Here is a 12,388-nt window from a genome sequence, read left to right as displayed (position 1 = left end):
ACCCGCTCTCTCTTTTTTTCTATCCTTTCTTGCGAGCTCTTGAATTGGCATCATGTCTGACTACGGTGATCACGGCGATGCAGACAAGTAAGAGACCTTTTTTCACAATCCTGTCTCCTGGACACAACAACAAAAAAAGGCGACATCAGTCCTGGACAGCCCTTAATGAATTTACATCATACATGTTCGAGAACTTTTCAATCTGACCTGGCGTGTCTCCAGCTACGACTACGACCCCGCGGAGCAACTCGACGAGCCCGATGACTTCTTAAACCCCGAGGATGTCGACAACGAAGTAGGCGCCGACGGTTATGGCGACGACTCGTATGCGCCGGAGGTCAACGGCGATCGCGTCGTTGTTTCGGGTGACCCCAATGCTGGCTACTCGGGCAAGGTGATGGAACAGGCGCGGGAAAAGAAAGTGCCGAACGAAGAGCGCACGACGACTCCCTACATGACCAAATACGAGAGAGCGCGAGTCCTGGGTACCAGAGCCCTGCAGATCAGGTTCGTTTGAGGACATGCGCCCAAATTGCAGGAAGAAGGGAGCTTCTTTGTGACTGACACTGTCATCAGTATGAATGCTCCGGTGCTGGTCGATCTCGAAGGTGAAACGGATCCTTTGCAAATTGCTCTCAAGGAGTTGAATCAGAAGAAGATTCCTCTGATTGTGAGGAGATATCTGCCTGACGGATGGTAAGCGGCTTTTCTAACCCGATCAAAACTGAGAAAGGTTTAGCACAGCTCAATCTAACCGCTATTCTCGTAATTATAGGTACGAGGACTGGACATGTGAAGAACTGCTTTAGCTCCGGGGACGGACTGGGTGGCTGTATATTGAAATTGGGTACCTTGACACTTTAATTTGTATGTTATTCTTTCTATTTCTCTTATCCGGCATAGCGTGTGGAGTTTGGGAGCAGGAAAAACAGACCGTAATGGCTCCATCGGCCAGTTTGGTCTTTGGGAACGGGGAAAAGAAAAAACTCAAGACATAGCGCAATGCAGAATTCTAGATAAAATAAGAAAAAAAAGTTTGATGTTTGATTACGACCACGTTCTGCAATCTACTGCATGGCCTGCTGCCAGAATCTGGCATAACCCTAACTCTGACATGTCACAAATGTTCCTCTTGTAGTAATTTCACTGTGCTGAGTCTCCTGGTCTGATTCATCTCTAAAAGCAAACCGTGGATGCTAGTTAGTAAAGCCTGACAAGAGGATCAAGCCCTATGCTTAAGGATACCTGCCATTTATGAGGCCTGTGGCCTGGCCTGAATCGAAGACTAGGTACCCTAAATATAACCGCCTGAGCCTTTCTGCTCTGTCACAACCCTAGCTGGTGTTCTTTGAGGTTTTTCAAGAGTTTGAAGGTGTCCATGTCTATAAGGTGGCAGTGTTCGCTGATCATGCATCCTCTCTTCGAGCCCGGACTATTCTGAGACGTGAGGTCATTCCATTGCGTGACGCATGTTCCGACCAAGAGTACTGTTGGCGGAGGGTCCAGTCGGGATATTCTTATCCATGCCCACAGGCTTAAAATTCAGCTTGCCGATAGTTACGCTGGCATCGTACTTGTTTGGCGAGACCTGTGCGATTCAAAACCGCATGTGCAACTGCAAAAGTCCTATCGTTTGCCGGCACTCATCCGAGGCAACCTGCTGACATTGAAGGATTTGAAATCAAGCTTTGATAGTCATATGTAAACGTTGCTTCGACGGGGACATCGACTAAGCATGACGTGGGTGGAGATGCAGCCGTCGATCTAGGAGACTGAGGACGATGCTTGGAAATCCAACTTGACAGGGGATGATGATGAGTCAATTGACATTGCTGCTCAATCAGTTGAATATGGTAATGTATTAGATTCGGGAATCTGCAGAAACAGGAATCGGAAATCGGATTTGAAGTGAATCCAATGTCAAATGCGACGTGATTACCTCAGCAGCCGGAGGAACCAACTTTCTCCGGCCCACATTCTTTCCTTCTTCCATTTTCCTCGACCGCATGCATCTTCTTCCTTGTTTGCCATCTTCACCAGCTCGCCCACTCTTTGATATGGATTTTGAGGGTTGGTGTGGGTACCATCTCGCCTCCCCAAAGTCACATTGAACTCTTCTTCAAATCAGAAGCCGAGTTCTATCCCACATCTCGCATACAACGCCATTAATAATGGTCCCAGCTTCTTCCCCGCTGGATAAGTCGGCACGCTGCCCAGACTCATGACTAAATCTTACCTGCCCCTGAACCAATGGGTGTTGAACTGCTAACTCCCCGGCAATGCTAGATATCACCGGGTCTAATGCAGCTCCAATCGTCAATAAGCGCTTTTGTGAAAGGATTGGTGCCCGAGATGTTCGTTTTCTCTGCAGGTTCACGGGTCTAATCCCTGAACCCTTCTTCAGTGTCGGTGTGGATCGCCAAATGCTCAATGATACCCTACAAAAGATGTTCGGCAATGGGGGCAAGATATCTTTCCCGGCCCCAAGGTTGTGCTCTCGGGAATCCACTCGGTCTTTCGGCGCTCCCCGTAGGTATCCTCCGCGAATGGGTCGCTTGGTGGCTTGACTCATTATTCATTTGTTCACTGCCGCAAATATGGATGTTCCCGTGAGGGTGGATCGACCCTCCTCGAGGGTCTGGCGTGGCCTGCCATTCATCTTTTTTAGCTCCCATGCTTAGCCTGTTAGGTGCCCCGCCAGGAACAAGGATGCTGAGATTTTTTGAGTCCAACATTTATATATATTGCCCCTGCCCTCCGCTTTAATCTCGATTTCAGGCTGCCTTTTCTTCGTCTTCTGTTCTTCGGTAAATGGTTTGTTGGCGTCGATCTTTCATTTATGGTTTCCACTTCTGAATCTGATTTTTAATACTCTTTGCTTTCTACCGTAAATAATCTGTACTCGCATCTATCGCTCTTTCCCTCCCAGGCTCTCACATTTTACCTTCGGGCTCGGTCATCCTTACCTGTCTGTCTGGTGCAAAACCTTTCGACCTCATTCGAAATAAAACATGGGAACAAATGCTGATGCAGAGAAGACCGTTGTGGACTCCTTGAATGACGGCGACAATGGCAACGAACAGACTTCGAATACACCAATTCCTCTCCACGAGAAACCTTCGGAAGAGCCGACGTTCGACACTGGTCTAACAGCGTGGCTACAAGTTCTAGGATCTTTCTTCCTGTTTTTCAACTCATGGTATGTGCGATAATCAGTGGTTTCCACGTGCATTCTTTCCATCGCGGATCGCCGATTTACTGACCATGTTCTCTATTAGGGGTGTCATCAACACGTGGGGGGCTTTCCAGACCTACTATGAACAGAACATCCTTTCTGACGTGTCGTCATCGTCCATCGCATGGATTGGATCACTGCAGTCTTTCCTTCTTATGCTTTTCGGGGTCGTGACGGGGCCTCTATTCGACGCAGGCTATTTCCGTGCCCTCGTTGGTTTCGGAACTTTCATGCTCCCTTTCGGGCTTATGATGACCAGTATCTCCACACAGTACTGGCACTTCATTCTTGCGCAAGGTGTCTGTATTGGATTGGCTAGTGGATGCCTTTTCGTGCCATCTGTGGCCATTCTACCGCAGTATTTCAAGAACAAGAGAGGTTTCGCCAACGGACTGGCGGCCTCGGGTAGTAGCATCGGCGGTGTTATCTATCCGATCATGTTCAACCAATTACAGAACAAGGTTGGATTTCCATGGGCAACTCGCGCAGTGGGATTCATGGCATTTGGATTATGCTGCTTCTCCTTTTGTCTAATGCGGATGCGATTTCAACCGAAGGAGAAGCGCAAGCTGGTTCAGCTCTCGGCGTTCAAGGAGCCGGCTTTTGTGATGTTCGCTGTCGCGATGTTCTTGGGCTTCCTGGGATTCTACAACTTCTTGTTCTATGTTCAGTCATATGCCATCGACACCGGCATCGTGGATTCCTCCCTGGGCTTCTATCTCTTGTCGATGCTGAATGCCGGATCCACCTTTGGGCGAATCCTGCCCAACTTTATCGCCGATCATACCGGTCCCTTAAACATGCTCACGCCTGCCGCCACAGCCACCGCTATTCTCGCTTTTGCATGGATCGGTGTCCACAACGTTCCCGGGATAATCGTCTTGGCTATCTTGTATGGTCTTTGCTCTGGCGGCTTTGTGTCGCTGCCTCCGGTAGTGATGGCCAGTCTGACGAAGGACATTCGTGACCTGGGCACACGCTTGGGCATGATCTTTGCGACTACATCTATTGGGCTGCTGATTGGAACGCCCATCGGTGGGGCGATCTTGAACGACACGCATAAATACCTCGGAGTGCAGCTCTTCACGGCCTGCTGTCTTATCACCTCTGCCTCGATATTCGCGGCCCTGAGATTCTCACGCACCGGACCGAGATTCTTTGTCAAAGCATGAGCACCAAGATGGGATGAAACTTCACCCGGACGACGGATCATTAGCTGGTCTTTGGAGATCAAGCTACCTTGGATTAAGTGACCGTTTTATGATCAGACTACTTCTATCCCATTCGAGCTTGCAGCTTCCGTGTACGCATGTGTATCTCTGTTTTTGCAGACCTCCAACCTCCGTGGGTACAGGATCCTCGGGGTCTCTACCCAACACCGCCGATTAACTGGATGTTATCCCTACGGCAGCGTTGGGCTAATATCTGTCGAACCAGCCTGGTTCATAATATACAAAAGCATTATCTTTGCATTCTGGGTTGGCGTTATGGAACGAAAAGTAATGTATATACTCATCAAGGACCATATGGAATGGCAGTCTTATAAATAGGAGAAATCGATACATACAAGCATACTGAATACGTTAATTCCCCAAATCTAGACAAGAACAGCGGATTCCGACTGGACCTAGTATCATGTTCATTAGACACCATATAAATATGAATCCTCCAAATGACATTAAAACTCGAATTTGAAGAGAAGCGGCACACAAACTCCCCCAACACCAAAATGCTAACCCAAACAATGACAACCACTTTACAACTCATCTTTTTGGTTTTCCGACGCTACGTCACATAACCCCATTTTTCCTGCCATGATCATAGCACATCTTCAGGCCCGACTGGGAAATTTTCGCCGTTCTCGCGCACATGTTGTAGCTTCTTGTCTCGACTACAGGGTTTTCGCATGTCGAAGGCGTCCTCGCCTGACTCTGACATGCCTGTTGGATCGTCGCTGTAGTAATTGACCACGCGACGGAAGACGGAGTACCTAGATATTTGAGTTCATGCATCAGTATGTCATCCAACAAAGCGCAGTGCGCAATAATCAAAAGGCAAGGAACTAAACAAAAGTAAAACCTACCCCATGCCCTTATACATATCCACCGCAACCTTATTGCCCGAACGCACGTACAGATCAACGAACCAGGCATCGTTGATATCGGAGCCGCGCTCCAATCGCTCCGTCAGACGGCGCGCGTGGCCGAGACGCCGCGCTGCAGGTGCAACGGTCAGAACGGTGATATGGCCGTGCCAAGGGGTGTAGTGTTCCGAGTGGCGCATGGAGGGGTGCTGCTCCTCTAGCTTTCCCATGACTTTTTGTTTGTTGTGTGACGTTAGCGTTTGGTCTGCTTGAGTCTGGATTGTATGGAAGAGCGTTCTTTCTGGTGGGGTGGGTGGTTGTGACGAGGATTGGGAGAGTGTTGTTTGTAGACAGAAGAAGAGCTGTGAGACGGAGGCAGAGTTGAAGACATACTGTAGCCAACGATGCCGTCGCGACGATCCTGAACGCTGCTGAAGAGCGACGGCCATCGCATGAGGTAATTGAGGTAGAAGCCGAGGTCATAGTTTTCGGTCAGAGGGTCGAGGTTGGTCAGGTTCATGGACAATAGGTCCGTCGGGGACATGCGACGGATGGAGCTCATCTTGACGTCTGGAGCAGGAGGTAATTGAGGGAGAATATGGAGGGTTGGTAGGAACCGCGAGGGGAGAAGATAGGTGAAACTAGGCAAGTGAAGCATCAACGGCGGGGGACGCAAAAAGCGGTCCGATTGGGGCTTCGGCGGTCACGGGAAAATGCCGGCTCATTTCGGCCTTCGACTTTCTTGTCTTTCCTTCATCTGAATGAAACCTGCAGGGTTGACCTGGTCTCTTTCCGTTGACCGTTTACACCTCTCGTTTTTCGTGTCTGTCTCTCTTTGTGGTGCGCATCCTGGTGATGCGATTGACACCCCGTTGTTGACATCTCCTTTCCTTCGTTTCCTCCCCCCTCTTTGCCCCTTGCTGCTGTTCAACACGTTCGATCGGAGTTTAGCTCGCAGCTGCAATTCGCGGGTTCCCCTCCTGAATATTTAAGGGGTGTGTTCTCGGTTCCTCTTATATTTTTATTATTTATTCATTTTTCGACTTCCCCAAAAATTGTCATTCCTTCCATCCTCTCACATTCCTGCGTGATCGACCGTTATCCGAGTGCCAAAATTCTCCTAAACCTGCATATCCGACCATCTCCATCATGCCGTCCGTCCCTCCCCTGAAATTATCTCACCGCCATACGCAGAGTCAGGCGTCGAGCGTCGACTTCGACCCAATCTCCCCCGGCACGTATGCTCCGAACCATTTCTCCCACGGCTCTCCGCGGTCGTCCGCCCCTAATTCTCCCGGCCTACCCCGCCAACACCATGCCCAGAGCTTGAACGGATTTCAGAGGATGTCGGGCGACTTTGGCGGTGCGACCGACATGGGTGGGGGGCTGGGGAACCTCGCAGATGAGCTGGCAGACGCATGGGAGGAAGAGGAAGGTGGATACGGGTATGCGTCCGGACAGGAGATGGAGAATGCCCCCGGGGCTTCACAACGTGCGGACCGCAGCGACACCGAAGATGAATATCACATGGCCAACAGAACCCCCTCGTCGGGCTACTCGTCCGAACGGGGCTCTCTGCACCCACCGAGACCCAGAACGCGGAATGGTGGCAATCGGCACCGACGACACGAGTCGCACTATGACGGGTCTGATTACGGAAATGAGTCCGACTTGGAGGAGGCGGATATATCACCCAGTCTGGAGAGTCAGATGGCGGAGATCGAGAGCCTGGCTCGGCGTGGTATTGAGAACAATGGCAGTGAGAACGACCATGTCATTCAAAGGGCCGTCGAAGCTCTTCGAGATCTCGGTGGTCAGAGTGGCATCGAGAATAATGCAATGAGGTTGGTCGTTCTTGGTTGTTTCCGTTTTCTTGTTGATGGACTTCACAGCTGACTCGTTTGAAATACAGACTCATCACGGCACACTCCTCTATCACGTCGCATCTCACCCATCAAACCCGCACCCTGCAAACCCTCACCCACCCTCTCCTTTTCTCGCCGTTCCCGATTCTCTCTCCAGATGCCATCGATGCTCTCATCCCCCTCATCGACGAAGATCTCCTACCGAACCTCCCCTACCCATTCCCTGACCCGTCTCGATCTCGCCCTGACACGCCTTCGCAAACATCATCTCTTGATCCCCTCGTCTCTCTGCAAACCCTCGTCTCGCAAACCTCCGACATCACCCTCTCCCTCCGTGGACTGAGCGATACCCTCTACGAATCCCGCCAGCTCACCTCAACCGCCTCCCGACGACTTCGATCTGCACGGGAGCTCGTCGCGGAACTCCGTCGCGAAGAGGAAGGTCGTGAGGAAGGCACGCGGTGGATCGAACGAGGCGACTGGGATCGCCGACTGAAAGACCGCGAAGCCGGCCGTGAGTGCGGCGACGTGGTAAGCGGATTCGAAGCTATCTGCGGCGAATGGAGGGAACGACTCTTCGGTGCGGCCGGCGCTGAAGTCGCCGCTGCTTGATTGATATGATTCCCCAATTTCTTTTGCCTTTCTCCTAGCTGAATCCTTTTTCCTTCCTACTTATGACCTTCATACATACATACACATTCACACATATACGTGCAATTACCTTTCCTTCTGAATTACTGAAAATAAAGGCACATACGTGTTTTTGCTTTGAGGTCGCGGCATACCCCAGATCAGATCTTCACTTTCCTTTCTACTTCACTTTTCTTTTCGTTTCACAGTATATAGATTTCTATTTTTGTTGGTTTGTAAAGTCAGGTGCTTCTTTCTGCGAAGGATTTCTTTCAATTGTCGGGAATTGTTTTTCATTTAGATAGATAAGATGTGAAGAATCATCGTCTATACATTCATACAGGAGTGTTGAATCATACATACATATTTTCTTATTCTCTCATCTACCAATCGGGATTTGCTAGTTTAGCATAGGCGAAAGGCAAAAGCTAATCAAGCTGTTCAAAATACAGTCAATCGTTTTAGCGACTTTCCTAGCATTATCTATTCCTTCGCTCGAACGAGAAGACCCTATATTTTCTTCTTCTAATAGACATGGTCCAACATGGAATCACTCATAGCAAGGAGCGAAAAACCACAAGACCCGATATATCCAATCAATGAAATCAGAGACACTTTATATCACGAAACCGTTCACAGGCTGAAATTCTGATGAGATGTACGTAAACGAACACATTGTTCAGGCCCAAAACCCATCCTGCCACCAGTGCTAGCGGTTTCACGTTGTTGATGGAATAAAGACACAAAATGATTGCCGAAGCGGATGATAATGAAGAGAATGGTTTGAGGTGGAGACGAATTGAGGTGAGAGATTCAGGCGGAAAAAGGCCTCGAGCGGCAAGGTACAAAACAAAGATTGATTAATGCAAAGTGAATTGAGATGGGAAAGTATTCGGATTGACTAGTCTATAAGTAACCCCTTGTGAACCCTTCACACCCCATCCGTCTACACCCTTTCCAATCCATAATCTACAGCACTGTTCCTCGCCAGATCTACATGAAGGAGACATGGTGCCATAGATATTGTTCAACTACAAGACCTGAGACATATGTTAGCAATGATGTTTGCCAATGTCATGTGTGAAAAGCAAGTTTCAAAGTGAGGATTGGCGTCAGCAAAAAATTAGAGTGTTTGTTGTTGCGTGTTTTTAATCTTCAGAGCCACCCGCCAGGGTGTGATGCTCGGAGTTAAAAATTGTATCATCATTCGCCAAGATGTGGTGTTGGTGTAACGAGGAACGAGAAAAAGAATGCAGAAGACAAACTCACCATTGAAGTCAAGAAGATAATGGAGCGTGACTACGTTCCATATCTAATTGAAAAGGTAACCGACTGTTCGTCATCCATGAATCATTTTCATTATTCCCAAACCATTATGCCCAGGCATAAAAGAATCTAATACATGGTAGTTGAATCTCGCGTGTTAAGACGAGACGTTTAGTCGAAGAGACCGAAGCCCATGTCGGCGTCGGACTCCTCCTCTTCCTCCTCCTTAGCGGCAGGGGCAGCCTCGCCAGCAGCGGGAGCGGCGGCGGCGGCAGGAGCGGCGGCAGCGTAAGCGTCAGGGTTGGCGATACGGTCCTTGAGCTCCTCAATCTCGGGCCAGCTGAAGTCGGTCTCGATGGCGACAGCGAGAACCTTCTTGTAGCTGTTGACGAGAGAGTGCATGACAGCGGGGAGGGTGGGGAAGCTGGTAGCCAGGGAGATGGCGGTGATGGTCTGGATGGCCGAGGTGAAAGCATCGAGAAGCTGGGACTCCTCGATATCCAGAACGGCAGCGCTGAAAGTCTGACCCTCCTGGTAGACCTGCTGGATAGTCATACCGTAGGTGAAGGGAGAGATGTTCAGCAGGTTGAGCAAGGTGGCCTCGGAAGGACCGACCTTGGTGCCAGCCTCAACGAGCTTCAGGTCGGACACAATTTCGATGGTACCACGAGCAATCTTGGTGGGGACACCGAGAGCCTGGAAGAAAGAGGTCTTACCGGGTTCCATACCGGTGTTACCGGCGGGAATCCAGACATCGCCGGGGGCGATGGCACCAGCACGAGCGGGGGCAGCGACACGGTTGGCCAGGATCTTCTCCTTGGTGGACTTCAGGTCGCCGTTGGTGAAGATGAAACCAACGTTGCCTGTAAATCATACCAGTCAGACGTGGCATCAATTGTGAGACGACTCAATTGTTCTTACCGCGGACGTGAGGGAGCAGACGCTCGTACTCGGGGTTGTCGGTGACGAAGCCCTTGATGGCACGGCGAACCTAGAACAATCGCGAGTCAATTGACGCCCAACGAGCTCAGGAAGCCAGTGAAACGTACCATGGTGTTCTTTCCCATGAGAACAACACCCTCGCCACGGAGACTCAGACGAATCTCGTGCATCTGCTGAGAGCTGACATTGTCGACACCGACAATGAAGACGGTAGCGTATTCATCGAGAAGGCTCTTGAGCTTCTCGAAGTAAGCGGCCTTGGTAGCAGACTTGCCCCCCATTTCTTCTTATTTCACTGAAGAGAGGTTGTTTAAGGGCAAGTGAAAATCCTTATTAGGTGATCGTGGTGATGGTGTCCGAATTGAATCGCGACGTTGAAGGTCGGGAAGAATTTCGATTTTGGGATTTTCTTTTCTTGTGCACTTCGCCTAGTGCGGTCACGTGAGGGCGCTACTGGCGGGCGGGCGGCTAGACACGCGATAAGACTAGCGTCGCATTCTATGACTTTTGACGAGGCATCGCATCGGGAACTTTTTTTCTGCCTCGAGTTGCTCGATCAATTAGGTTTGCTCGTCCCATCAACATATTTAGTCATGGTCGCCATCTTCCAGCATCCTTTTCAGCGCCTTCAGTTCGTGGACCGGCAGCATGTCGGTCGTCAGAACATCATTGTAGGGTCGGCCGGCTCAAAGCTCTACTCGTACGCTGCCGAGACCGGACAGCGGCTTGCTAGTTGGCCCCAGGCTGAAGACCAGAGCAATGTTGAGAACCAGGGTCCGCCAGAGAAGAAGAGGAAGCTGTCCGCGACGGACGAGACGGCAGTTGAACAGCCTACCTCAACCAACGGAGCATCCGGGAAATCCAAAACCCCGTCCTGGACGAGCATTCCTCTCGTGGTAGCTTCTTCTACCGGCGAACATGTGGTTGCAATGACATTGGAGGATAAATGCGTCCGTGTCTTCAAACTGGGCGAGGACGGCTCATTCCAGCAATTGAGTGAAAGGTTAGTGAACGCCAAACCCATGACTGGGGACTTCCTACTCATCCGGTTCATAGAGTCATGCCAAAGCGCGGCTGCGCGCTTTCCCTGGTTAGCAATGACAGCTTGGTCTTGTTGGGTGACAAATTTGGAGACGTCTATTCCCTGCCATTGATTCCCGGCGATGAGGAAGTTGCGGCGCCCAAAGTTGCCGCTCGCAAAATGAAGCATAACTGGCCCGCAGCGACGAATCTAACGGTGCACACCAAGGGGAACTTGGCGTCTTTGGAACAGCAAAAGCTCCAATACGACGCGAAAATGAAGAAGCTCTCAGAAGAAGGACCTAGTTTGAAATTTGAGCATCAATTGCTCGTCGGCCACGTGTCTTTGCTCACTGACCTGGCTTTCGTCTCGCTCCCCGTGGACGCGTCCGGTGACAAGAAACGCACTTACATTCTGACTGCGGATCGAGATGAGCACATTCGCGTTTCTCGCGGACCTCCTCAGACGCACGTCGTTGAGAATCAGTGTCTGGGCCACACCTCGTTTATCACCAAGCTCTGCGTTCCGGCATGGGCTCCGGAGTACCTTGTTTCTGGTGGAGGCGACAATTACCTGCTTGTGTGGAAGTGGGCCGAAGCGCACATACTACAGAAGGTTCCTCTGGTGGAGGAGACGTCAGAGTCTGCTCCCATTGCTGTTCGTGGCATCTGGGCAACATCATTCGGCACATTGAAATTGATCTTGGTCGCGATCGAGGGGTGAGTAGCTCCCAGAATTACGCAAGTCGAAACATTTACAGAGCTCTAACCATACGCTAGATCCACGCAACTCCGGTGCTTTGTGCAAGAATCGGACGGCACGTTGAAAGAGCAGCAGTCGGTTAGTGCTTCGGGCAACATTCTTGACGTGACGAGCAACGAGAAGGACAGCACGGTCATTGTCTGCGTCGATAATGTTCGAGAGGCAGGATCGACGCAGGAATGGAGAGCCAGCCCGGCTGCGACTGTAGTCGAGGCCTATCGTGCGAAATCTGAGGGCGAGAGCTTGGCTTGGGAACCGGTGACGGACTCGACGATCTCCAACATCAATTCCAGCGGCACTTCTGACTTGGAAGCCATCGCAGACGCCAAGAAACGCAAGGAGGCCAACGACTCACTATATGGATTGGGCAATCTGCGAAAGAAGCATATGGGCGTGGATGATTGAGACCAGTAGTATAAGGAATACACCCTGTTTTGTCTATAGATCAAAAGCTACCGTATATAAATTTACATCAAGTCAACATCATTTTTATGAATAAAACCAAACTTCGTCGTAGTCTGTAGATTTCTGCAGAAGACTCCGGCAGTATCCGCATGATTTGCGGGCCGAGACGCCGAGACGGA

General features: G+C 50.4%; 6 protein-coding genes across 8 annotated transcripts; 4 read left to right on the top strand and 2 right to left on the bottom strand.

The window, feature by feature from the left end:
• Nucleotides 1–52: 52 nt before the first annotated feature.
• RPO26 (DNA-directed RNA polymerase core subunit RPO26) lies at nt 53–809 on the top strand (the record flags this gene model as incomplete). Its single annotated transcript, XM_046091133.1, has 4 exons — nt 53–87; nt 223–507; nt 577–696; nt 776–809. The coding sequence occupies 4 exons, from the start codon at nt 53–55 to the stop codon at nt 807–809; spliced, it is 474 nt and encodes a 157-aa protein (XP_045947110.1).
• Nucleotides 810–3,011: 2,202 nt separating this feature from the next.
• On the top strand, nt 3,012–4,407 carry LDX57_009404 (MCT family MFS transporter; the record flags this gene model as incomplete). The annotated part of the gene is made up of 2 exons (XM_046091132.1): nt 3,012–3,199; nt 3,279–4,407. The coding sequence occupies 2 exons, from the start codon at nt 3,012–3,014 to the stop codon at nt 4,405–4,407; spliced, it is 1,317 nt and encodes a 438-aa protein (XP_045947109.1).
• Nucleotides 4,408–4,825: 418 nt separating this feature from the next.
• Nucleotides 4,826–6,048, bottom strand: naa20 (peptide alpha-N-acetyltransferase complex B subunit NAT3). The gene is made up of 3 exons (XM_046091131.1): nt 5,712–6,048; nt 5,319–5,550; nt 4,826–5,225 (listed from the first exon to the last, which is right to left on the bottom strand). Exons 1-3 carry the CDS (start codon nt 5,974–5,976, stop codon nt 5,054–5,056), a joined length of 669 nt encoding a protein of 222 aa, XP_045947108.1. The 5' UTR covers nt 5,977–6,048; the 3' UTR covers nt 4,826–5,053.
• Nucleotides 6,049–6,467: 419 nt separating this feature from the next.
• Nucleotides 6,468–7,795, top strand: LDX57_009402 (uncharacterized protein; the record flags this gene model as incomplete). Its single annotated transcript, XM_046091130.1, has 2 exons — nt 6,468–7,162; nt 7,231–7,795. The coding sequence occupies 2 exons, from the start codon at nt 6,468–6,470 to the stop codon at nt 7,793–7,795; spliced, it is 1,260 nt and encodes a 419-aa protein (XP_045947107.1).
• Nucleotides 7,796–9,250: 1,455 nt separating this feature from the next.
• On the bottom strand, nt 9,251–10,302 carry RPP0 (60S ribosomal protein uL10; the record flags this gene model as incomplete). The annotated part of the gene is made up of 3 exons (XM_046091129.1): nt 9,251–9,942; nt 10,001–10,070; nt 10,129–10,302. 3 exons carry the CDS (start codon nt 10,300–10,302, stop codon nt 9,251–9,253), a joined length of 936 nt encoding a protein of 311 aa, XP_045947106.1.
• Nucleotides 10,303–10,421: 119 nt separating this feature from the next.
• Nucleotides 10,422–12,281, top strand: trm82. Of its 3 annotated transcripts, XM_046091126.1 has the most exons (3): nt 10,422–11,024; nt 11,078–11,761; nt 11,822–12,281. In XM_046091126.1, exons 1-3 carry the CDS (start codon nt 10,522–10,524, stop codon nt 12,207–12,209), a joined length of 1,575 nt encoding a protein of 524 aa, XP_045947103.1. In that variant the 5' UTR covers nt 10,422–10,521; the 3' UTR covers nt 12,210–12,281. The 3 variants fall into 3 exon arrangements, with proteins under 3 accessions (XP_045947103.1, XP_045947105.1, XP_045947104.1); XM_046091128.1 differs by having other exon boundaries at nt 11,078–12,281; XM_046091127.1 differs by having other exon boundaries at nt 10,422–11,761.
• Nucleotides 12,282–12,388: the final 107 nt, after the last annotated feature.

Source organism: Aspergillus melleus, assembly GCF_016097325.1.
Source record: "Aspergillus melleus strain CBS 546.65 chromosome Unknown contig5, whole genome shotgun sequence".
NCBI lineage: Eukaryota > Fungi > Ascomycota > Eurotiomycetes > Eurotiales > Aspergillaceae > Aspergillus > Aspergillus melleus.
The sequence above is the reverse complement of the archived record's forward strand: the minus strand, read 5'-3'. Positions and strand labels throughout refer to the sequence as shown.

What these genes read in the sequence shown, in the direction of transcription:
- naa20 (XM_046091131.1), bottom strand. Translation starts at nt 5,976, where the DNA reads ATGCTTCACTTGCCTAGTTTCACCTATCTTCTCCCCTCGCGGTTCCTA. An exon ending in CGACGGCATCGTTGGCTACA is followed by an intron (nt 5,551 to 5,711) that starts GTATGTCTTCAA and finishes ACAAACAAAAAG; the next exon opens with TCATGGGAAAGCTAGAGGAG. An exon ending in GATATGTATAAGGGCATGGG is followed by an intron (nt 5,226 to 5,318) that starts GTAGGTTTTACT and finishes TCAAATATCTAG; the next exon opens with GTACTCCGTCTTCCGTCGCG.
- trm82 (XM_046091126.1), top strand. Translation starts at nt 10,522, where the DNA reads ATGACTTTTGACGAGGCATCGCATCGGGAACTTTTTTTCTGCCTCGAG. An exon ending in TTCCAGCAATTGAGTGAAAG is followed by an intron (nt 11,025 to 11,077) that starts GTTAGTGAACGC and finishes TCCGGTTCATAG; the next exon opens with AGTCATGCCAAAGCGCGGCT. An exon ending in ATCTTGGTCGCGATCGAGGG is followed by an intron (nt 11,762 to 11,821) that starts GTGAGTAGCTCC and finishes ACCATACGCTAG; the next exon opens with ATCCACGCAACTCCGGTGCT.